Source organism: Lolium perenne, chromosome 3, assembly GCF_019359855.2.
Source record: "Lolium perenne isolate Kyuss_39 chromosome 3, Kyuss_2.0, whole genome shotgun sequence".
Lineage (NCBI taxonomy): Eukaryota > Viridiplantae > Streptophyta > Magnoliopsida > Poales > Poaceae > Lolium > Lolium perenne.
In genome coordinates, this window is record NC_067246.2 from 137,532,362 (window position 1) to 137,542,419 (window position 10,058).

The 10,058-nt window shown below is 39.8% G+C and overlaps 1 protein-coding gene across 2 annotated transcripts; it reads right to left on the reverse strand.

Annotated features, from left to right (window-relative positions):
• Window positions 1-2,928: 2,928 nt before the first annotated feature.
• LOC127342546 (probable peptide/nitrate transporter At3g43790) lies at window positions 2,929-9,812 on the reverse strand. Of its 2 annotated transcripts, none has more exons than XM_051368518.2 (17): window positions 9,467-9,812; window positions 6,935-6,975; window positions 6,749-6,809; window positions 6,456-6,558; window positions 6,262-6,364; window positions 6,119-6,172; window positions 5,941-6,003; window positions 5,422-5,471; window positions 5,257-5,332; window positions 4,980-5,183; window positions 4,777-4,864; window positions 4,525-4,610; window positions 4,327-4,434; window positions 3,696-3,740; window positions 3,512-3,600; window positions 3,362-3,405; window positions 2,929-3,222 (listed from the first exon to the last, which is right to left on the reverse strand). In XM_051368518.2, the coding sequence occupies exons 1-17, from the start codon at window positions 9,639-9,641 to the stop codon at window positions 3,125-3,127; spliced, it is 1,488 nt and encodes a 495-aa protein (XP_051224478.1). In that variant the 5' UTR covers window positions 9,642-9,812; the 3' UTR covers window positions 2,929-3,124. The 2 variants fall into 2 exon arrangements, with proteins under 2 accessions (XP_051224478.1, XP_051224479.1); XM_051368519.2 differs by lacking the exon at window positions 9,467-9,812 and adding an exon at window positions 7,602-7,958.
• Window positions 9,813-10,058: the final 246 nt, after the last annotated feature.

Consider the following 10,058-nt stretch of genomic DNA (forward strand, 5'->3'; position numbering starts at 1 on the left):
GGATGTCAAGGAGGCGTGGACAGAAGAACCTGGGCTTGTCGGCAAGCCTCGCATATCTCTATGCGTGACAGACAGCAATGATACAACGGCTTTTCCATTAGCAAATCATCTAGGGTGCATGCGTTATTGTAGATCAAGCGAGAGGAAGAGAGAAGGCTCACCAGCGGGAGGGTAAAGCGGAGGGGCCGTCGGCGGGGAGGAGTTCTCGTCTGTGTCTCCGGTGGGGTGGGGTGCGGCTGGAGCTGCAGGGTGCAGCAAGAGGCGGCGCGCATGAACCCTATCTCTCGTGCGGGCAGAGAATAGATCGAGCCTTGGGAGGAAAAGAACAGGCCAGGAAAAAAAAAAGGTATGGGATCGATGCCTTGTTGGCGGTGGCAGTTTTGTAGTAATATCTGGAAACGAAATGGGCAAATAAAAGGAGTGGTTCCGGAGGCCAGATCAAAAGCTCGGGAAGCACCTCCTACATGTGCTTTTTCTATTGTGTGGGAAGGGGACCTGCTTTTGAAAAAGCCTACCGTCCAGTCAACCCGTTTGTTTCGTTTGTCCTACTTTTTTCCGTGGAAAGCAGCTAAAAGCCCAAACAAAGAGGCCCTAAGATCCCTATTCAGCAAGAGTATCTTGCACGTGCTTTCTTCGCGATGAAATCTCTTTACTTTTTCCAACCATACCTATGGGCGCTGGAAAAGAATTATGAACCATGACGCTACTGCTTTTTTCGTTTCTTGATTAGTATTTTCACATACACACTTTTGCAGTACTTTAGATGATTCATAAATTGTACTACCTCCATTTCAAGGAATAAGACGCACGCGTATTTCAAGATGAATTTTGACCATAAAAATTGAGCAACAAAATCTTGATTATATTATATGTAATTAGTATCGTTAGATTCGTATTGAAAAGAACTTTTCAATGATACTGATTTCATACAAACAATGTTTATCTTTTTGAAGTAATTCTTGGTCAAACAAAAAACACGTAAAATGAGGGCATCTTATTCCTTGAAACGAAGGTAGTAGTGCTTTAAAATACTATAAGAAACAGTCTAACAGCCAAGGGTGGCCTGCCGCCTCGGCAAACTTCCTAGTGTTCATAAAAATAAGGTGAACACGATTGCGTTCGATGTGTACCATTCATTATTTCATATTACTACAAAGATTGCTTTGACTAATGAACAACAAGGTCTAGGTATCATTTTGTATTTCTCGATCTTTTAGAATTTTATCTACAAATTTAGGATAATCAGTTTATCGTAATTAGACTTTTAGTTTCTAAATGTGCCGTTTCAGTTAATTTGATTTTCGATTAATAAAATATATGGTTGCTCTAAAAAAAACAAGGCGCGGGTCTCCCAATTAAGCTTAAAGCAATACCTTATTAAGCACAATATAATAATATCACCCAGCTAAAAGAAGTATGTGTTCTGCTGTCTACCTATATTGGACACCTATTTGTATAAGAAACCCTGTACCTGACGGATTGCTCATGACCTAGCTTGATCAACAAGGCTATGGTTTTCTATAGACCATTAGGGGGAAAATTATCATTTTGAAGCACCTAGAAATATTTTGTGTTAAAATATAACCATATGTGACCTGTGCAAAAAAGAAAAGATATAAATGAAAAGTGTCTTGTACTATTTACACATCATTTTTTGTGTGTAGATCACATATTGCCATATTTTTGGATAAGATTTCACACATGCACAAGGTACAACACAACGTAGGTCCATAATTTTGGAAATTTATCTTTGGCTCATAGGTGTAGATGCACCTGTTGTTTCAAAAGTATATTTCAAAATGTATAAAAGTTCCAAAAAATATATTCTGGGTGTACATCTTGACATTCTATGTTCACACACCAAGTTTCGCAAAGAAATACCATTTTTATGGGTTGTGAAAAAAGACAATTTTCGGTGATTCAAAATAGCTTCTTACGTGACATTTTTTTTATCTTTTTATCGTAGGCCACACAAAAATGTCCTTTTTCTCACAAACTTTTGTGAGTGAACAGAGAATGTTCAAATGTACATCCGGGATTTTTCTTCATAATTTTTCAACATTTTAGAATAAACTTAAAATATATTTTTCTTAATAGGTGCATTTAGACCTATGAGCCAAAACACCATGTCCCATAATTTTAATTTACATTTGGTGAAAATTTGAAATTGTCACAAAAAAAAAGATGCACCCGCAACTAGTTGCGGATTATAGTTTTCCATATCAATGTATTATGATAACGAAGCTCTCAATCAGCTAAATATCGTCGCTAAGAAACATGAAGCACCATTTCTCTTTGATCTTTTGTGTTAATTAACATGTATATGGTTTTATGTTTTGTCTCTTGGGTGCATATGCTTCTTTTATTTTAAAATACATCTTTAATATGTTTTGAAATGCTAAAAAAAAACTTACGTGTATATCTTCACATGCTACGTGCGCACAAAGTCTTTCCATAAAAAAGTTTGGGGTGTTTAGAAAGACAAAATTTGATGCTAAAACAAGGATTTTTATGGAACATGTTTTGTCTTTTTTACATGGATCATAAAAAAATATCGATTTTTCGTGAAACTGTACGAACACACATAGATTGTTGAGATGTACATGAGAATTTTTTTGACAGTTAGAAATATATATTTTTTGGTGGAGGGAGCATACCTTGGGAGCTGAATTGAATTTCGCCTATACTATTGGTCTCTCTGATCGAAAGTGTTGTATATCTTTTCAATTTTGACATCTTCATAACATAGAAATCCATCACAGCATTTATCTTCTTATTTCAGTTTGCTAGTCCACAAATCACAACGTAAGTTGCTATGGTGGATAAGGTTCAGATCTCGATAACAGATTTCGAACCTAAGTAAATTTACCCAGTGCAACCGAGTTGAAGGTACTACCATTTACAACCCACAAAATGTGCTTGATCTCGTTACCAGAAACGAATTACCATACAAACCAAAGCATCTGGGTGTAGGAGTTTGACAATCACATCACATTTGACCACACGACCGGAAAAATGTGAGAACTATGTCCGACACAATACATGCCACTTTATTCAGCACTGCAATCTCTGGTAGTGTCCCTAGTTTTACTTAGCTAACTAAATATACATAATTGTGCACTTATCATTTCATCGCACTAGGCATAGAGAAAAACGGACTGAACGTCAACGAGAGCCCGAGAACTGACACCATGTTCAGCAACCAGAACAGAATCTGATCACCTGCATGTCGCATGATAAATCCAGTAAATCAAATAAGCATATGCCCTGGTAATATGTACTTGCCGGCTTCCCATTCAAGTGAAAGTAAAGCTATCAATATAAATGCAATTGGAATAGGTTGGAAGAGTAATATGTTTACCTGGTAAGAACAACCCAGTTATGTTCTTCTGGGCCCATGAAAACCTGCAAAAGGCAAGAACTAAGTTAAGCTAGTTGGGAAGCACACTTGCCGCCAAGCAAAACCCATAGGAATTCCTCCTCAGAAAAGAAAACAAACACTGTTACTTACAAAATTCCTGCTGCTGCTGGAGCTACTGCTTTGAAGATAGACATCAGAGTCACAGAGATGCCATTTGCAACACCCCTTTGTTCTTGTGCCTGTACATGTTTCCATCATAGAAGTTAGAACGCAGAAGAATGACCCAATGGTACAGATGATCCTGGCCAGTGGCGAACATGACGGATTTACGTACCACCGCCGTGTTCTGCAGAATGTTGCACGCAATAGTAATGGTCGCCTGTTTCATTTCAGATGACATCAGAATATGTTCATGATAAAATTGTCTATTAAAATGAAGCTTGTTTTCTCCAGGATACTGAACATTTTAATTTTTTTTTTGAGTAACCGCAGGAGATCTGCGTGTTTTGTATTAAGCTCGAAGAATGGGTCCAAAGACCACAATACAGAAGAATCCAGCAGCACCGATGCCACGGACGGCAAAGGAGCACACTAGGCGCAAAGCGCCACACCAATGAACATCTCTAACTCGTCTACCTCTACTGGACACCCAATTTTCTTTCATTTGTAAAAGGGGTGCTCAAATATGGTTTCTCTAAATCTCCCAGAAACCATTATCAACATGTTTGTATTTTCTTTTAGAAAATGGATACTTTATTGCTCTTCCGGCCAGTGTCTGCACCATGATGACCAACACGTTTGTATATGATGTGCATAGGATGGTCACTAACGTGATCTGAGAGGTGACTTTTACCCAACTTACCGATGCACACCCCCTAATACGTACTAGTAACTCATTTCAAACGAAGCAACAAAAAATAATAAAATCTCTGACAGTTTTGTTCCAGTCATAGCAGTGGACTTACAGCAAACACATTTTTCAGAAGCGAAGCTATGTTGATGAGTACTTTGAGCTCCATACCATACAGGTTGGCCATGAATGGATATGTTGCAAGGAGAAGTATAGACAATACCTGAAAGATCAAACATGCAATTTGGTAATGTAGAATAGATTCACTATATCAAAGAAATATATCGACATAAAAAGTGTTCTTCGCACATACCGCTGCAGAACGGAATGGCTTGATTAACCCAGCATACTTGGCAAGGAATGGATAAATCGTAAGCTGGTACACTAAAACACCAAGACCTATATGATCAAACGAAAATGGTCATATGGTAAGGGAATTCAAAGCCAGTGCTAGATGTAATAAGTTAAGGAACCGTGCTACATATGTGTTGATATAATTTTTGTGCTCAATATGTCTCTCTTGCATAGTTATCATGCTATAAATTTGTGCAAATATCACACATACCCGAGATAGCTAGCACTGTACCAACATCCTGAGATGTAAAACTCAGTCCCCGGTATTTTCTGCTGCTGACGGCCCAGAGCGAAAATATCTGAAAATAGAATTTAGAGAACGCATTAACATGAAAGGTTGCTTTCTTTTCTCTGGATCTGATTGTTCTGTATTAGCTAGATAAGATGAATTAAAATACATAAATAAAGATTTACCTCGAGATAAGCTGTATCATGGAGAGAAAAGACACAGTAGAGGGTTATTGCTGACATCAATTGCCAGTTCTTTAGCAGGCTCTTTGTAGATGCCATTCTCCCTGATCCAGATTGTTTAACTTTCCCATTTTCTAAGCTTGAATCACATACTTGTGCCTCCATCGTATCAATAGTTTTGTCATCATGGTGCATGTGCAGAGTTTCCTAAGAAAATACATTTAATCAAGTGGGGGTTCAAGGGAGATAAAAACAATCATAGGGAGATTTAAGGGCATACCGGAAGCCAAATGCACGCTACACATGCTCCTGCTGCTAGAACCGATATGACGAAGCAAGGGAGGAAGTATGGAAACCTAAATGAAGATGTAATGTGAAAAGTTTATATTATGCTGAAATGATGAAAATACTTATATCATTTGACACAGTGTGATTAATAATTTACCTTCCAAATATGGATTCCTCCGAGAAAAGATTTGGGAACCTCTTTGCAGGCTGATACAAGATAGAAAATACACAATATTAGTCAGATTTCGTATATTAATTAATTTGCCTCAAAAGGGAGAAGGTTTGTTCATCATCCCAACCAAAGTTTTGCTCACAAATTTTAATTGTTAAATGTGAATTGTGCAAAAACTCTCTGGGAATGAACCATTCCCGAAACTACCATTTTTTTAAGCTGCCATGATAGGGATGCTCTTGTCTATCGGTCCACTCTTTAGTTTTTGCAGCAATCAATAGATGATCTATTATTTTCAATATCTACATCATAGTTACATATACTTATACTGTCCTAATGAACTGTTGCAGTAATGGATTTGTTAGACTACCATATGCAAAATCTTTTCCATACTCCTGAAAGTCACTTACCCTTAGATTCGAAAACTGGTAAAAATACAACCTTAATTCTGTAATGCCAGTTATGTATTTCTGCAACTGTACATCAAAGTGGAATGATCCTCACCTGTGCAAGAAATCCTCCAATGGCTGGTCCAACAACAAGGGCTATTGCTCGAGAAGATGTAACCTACAACATAATGTTAGCCATAAGTATCCACTAGCAACAGTGATATAAACACCTTTCTTCAAAGGAATGAAACCGACAGTCCGAAACACAAAAAGTTAGGACGAACTGTTCTTACAAGAGAAATTCCTAGGGCTTGGTGCTCTTTCCTGCAAACTTCCGAAGCATAGGCCTAGAGAACGCAGGCACAACCATGAGAGTTCAAAAACTAAGTAGCATTTGCTTTATAAATGTCAGTCACCGACACAGTGAATAAATAACCTTGATTGGTCCTAATATACCACAAAGTAACCCAAGTAGACCCCTAGTTACAATTGCCATCCAGTAAGTCGTGCTAAGGCCGAAGAGGGTGTTAAATACGATCCTGATAAAAAGAAGTAGAATAGGATTTAGTGTTAAATTAAATTGAATGGTGTACGGAATATGCTTTTAAGAGCTAACATAATTTGCCATACACTGAAAGGATACTGATTACAATGCAGGGCTTCCTGCCATACTTGTCAGCAAACATGCCCCATGGCACAGCACTGATGGTTCTTCCAAGAAAATAAGTAGCCCCTTAAGACACAGAGTATACAATCAGTAACTACGAATCGAAAATAACTGTTGTCACATTGCAACGGTTGTAAAGTATACTAAATGCCAGCTAAAAAAAGGTCTACTAAATGTATTTTCAGACTTTCGTCCCATATTTTCTTCACATATTTTTCCAGAAAACTGTCATACGATTAGAGAGGGCAATGCTTACCGACAAAACCAGCGTAGAACCCAATATCCTCCTCTTGCTTTGCAACGTTCAAGTCTCTAATCTGTTGTATTATAAGAAAAGTGAACACATAATTGGTCACCATATAGTATGCAATAGTTCATGAAACAATAACTTTTATGCATAAAATCAGGATAATTGTTCAAGTTTTACAGCATCTCTACATACCATGAAGTATAGATAGGGAAACAATGACTGGATTGGTAGCGCTGGAAAGACATACAGAAATCAAGGTGTTAGTTAGAAAGTGCTAGACTTAATTTGACAAGGTTGAACTAAAACGAACAACAGAAATATGTCCTATCTTTACATAGTATTCCTCTGTTCCAAAATATAAGACGGTTTTGGTAGGCCAAAACAGTATACCAAAACATCTTATATTTAGTAGGTGACAAAAAAAATATGACTTCTGTAACCAAATTTAAGGACTCTCAGGGAAAAAACATGCAATAAATGCACAAACACACATGTTTGGAACAATCTCCTAACGTTGTCAACTCAGAATTCTGAATCTCATCTCGGTGATATCAACTGACTGCGAGATAGCACCAAAATTGCCACCAAGGAAGAAACAAGAATTAACAAGCTGGAGCGATTGCTTATCTTGCCCAAAAGTGCCTTGTTGAAGAACCTCAATCAATAACATGTTTCGTAGTCACTAGTCAGACTGATCCTTTTGACACATGCAACCTCAGATTGTCGTCTACGCCTAATTACCATCAAGAATCATAAACACCCCTGACAAATCTAAATGTAATAACATATCTACATCGATCCTCCAAATTCTGTTTATCTGCTTGTATAAGAGGAACATCATCATATTGTCGCATCATACCGGCACACAAGCATGTGATCCAAACGTAGAGGAAATCAATGTATGGTATCCTGTCATCGGCCTCCATCTTCCTCTCTTGCCTGCACCCGGGGCAGCCTTCATGGTACACCTTCCTGGCGCGCAGCAACGGCGCCTCTTGGCCGCCTCCGGTCATCTCGATGGTGGTAGGCGAGGAGGGAAGGTGATCGGTGAGGGTATGCTTGCCAATGCCCGGCCTCCTGAATCCGCATCAAGATGATGCGTGCATTCTGATAGCCGCGCGACATCCTCTTTGCCAAGAACAGACCATTGAAGCCTAGCTCACGTTCAGACCGATCTCCACTTTCCCTCAGTTTTCTGCCTCGGTTTTGTTTGGCTAAACTTAGGTGGTGGGATCAGAGGGTTGGCTGAGTCTTTCGCCTTTGAACCGCCAAGTACATGTGTATCTACAAGTGGCAGCTATAAACGACTAGACAAACCACAGCCGCGCATATGGAGCATCATAACTTCAAGGAACTGTAAAACGCACTTAAGGTACGACGAGGTAAGCCGAACCACGCGGCGTTTGTCTAGAAAACGGTCTAGGGAGAGCATGCCAAATCCAGATCCACTTAGTAGTACGATGCACTTATACTTACGAACGATGCACTTTTTTCTTAAGCCATTTTGGAAAAGCTGTACATGTTGGAAATCAGAAAATACTTTTGTCAAATCTGATTAAACTTTGTCAAATAACATTTTCCTTTTTTACGACCCTGACAACTAAGAAGTTTATAGGTAGCTACTTGTTGCACTATCTTTTTTCTTCTTTTTTTTTGTTGCGAAAAGCACTATCTTTTTTCTTACATATTCATTCACAAAGACATGATGAGAGTATTTTAGTTTAAGGGTCTATTTGATTTAAAAGATTTCTAAAATAATTTTATAGGATTCGTACCCAGATGAATATTTGTGTACAAATGCCATTTAATTCAAAGGATCGAACCCTCTAAAATTTCTATGGATTGCTTTCGTGTACTACAATTTCATAGGATTTTTAGGTTAGATCTCTTACGAAAATTTTCTATGTCTATTACAATTTACAACCATTGCATGTGATCTTTCATGTGGTGCAACCAAACGACTTTTACAACTAATTCTTAGGTTTTTATTTCTATAGAATTTCATATGCCATGGTAATACTATTTCTGCGTTTTTACTATTTCCGCGCTTTTAAAATCCTTTAAATAAAAAAGGCCTAGTTGGAATAGTACCGTAGAAGCCTGCACCAGAGGCCCCCCTATCCCTGCAGCCACCCACAAGCGTTGTTCGAGACCGGTGAGGTCGTGACACGTACTGGAAGGTACACCAAGTACAGCTACGACAGTAAAGAGGGGGTACAACACGTATACGTACGGAGGGGAGGGGGGGGGGGGGGGGGGGGGGGGGCCTCGTACCTATCCATTCAACTTAACCGCGGTTAATTCTTTCATCTGTTACTCTTCTTTCGTTAACGCCAACAATGAGGCCATGGTTATTATTGTTCTCTTCTGAAACTTCCATGTCGTGCTTATAACAGGTAATTACCGAAACCGATCGATTTCCGTCTTAACTGCGCCTGTGTAGGGTATGTGGGCAAGTTTGTTTTAAATTTTGCGAAAAATGATTTTCTTTTTCGGGAGATTCGAACCTTGGCCCGATGCATCAGCAAGGAACAACAATACTAGTTTATGTCAAAATAATAAAGTAAGCCCACCGCCATGCAGAATGTACAGATGTTAGACGGAAGGGAAGACCATGTGCACGCGTGTTATGTCGAGAACATTCTTGCAATGAAGAACCGAACCGAAGAACGCAAACTGGGCGAGAGGTAGCGAGCATGGGGGTGAAGGGTGACTGAATCTTACAGGCGCAGAGGCAGACGACCCAGACGTAGAAGAAATTGCGGTAGGGGATGCTGGTGCTGGCCATGTTGATCTCCGCCAGCCTGCAAGCGGGGCAACGCTCCTTGCCCCTCGCCAGCGCAAGCAATGGCGCTGTCGCCGCCGCGGCCGCAGTCTCGTTTCTTTCCCCGGCGGCCATTGTATACCTCTCCTTCCGCTCAACAAGGGGTAAGGAGATGCAGAGACACACAGCTAGCTAGCTAGCTTTCTTCCTCCCTCTCTCCCCGAAGTGCAGCAAATAAAGGAGAGGCGCACGCTCCACCACCTCTGTGGCAGCAAATGCAGCAGCAGTAACGCGGTAGAAGGTAGGCGTTAGAGCATCCCCACTCGTTGGCGCTCCCCACGCCCAAATCCGGCGAAATTTTCGTCCGGATTGGAGGAAGATTTGGCGTGGGGAGTAGTAGTTTCCCAGCCGCGTGCCCAGGCGAAGTCGACGATGCGAATTTAAAAAACGGAAACTTGACAAACTTCGGCTAAATTCGGGTGAATATAGACTAAATTTAATGATATTTAGACTAAAACGGGCGGAGTTCATACATAGAGGCCGAATTCGACT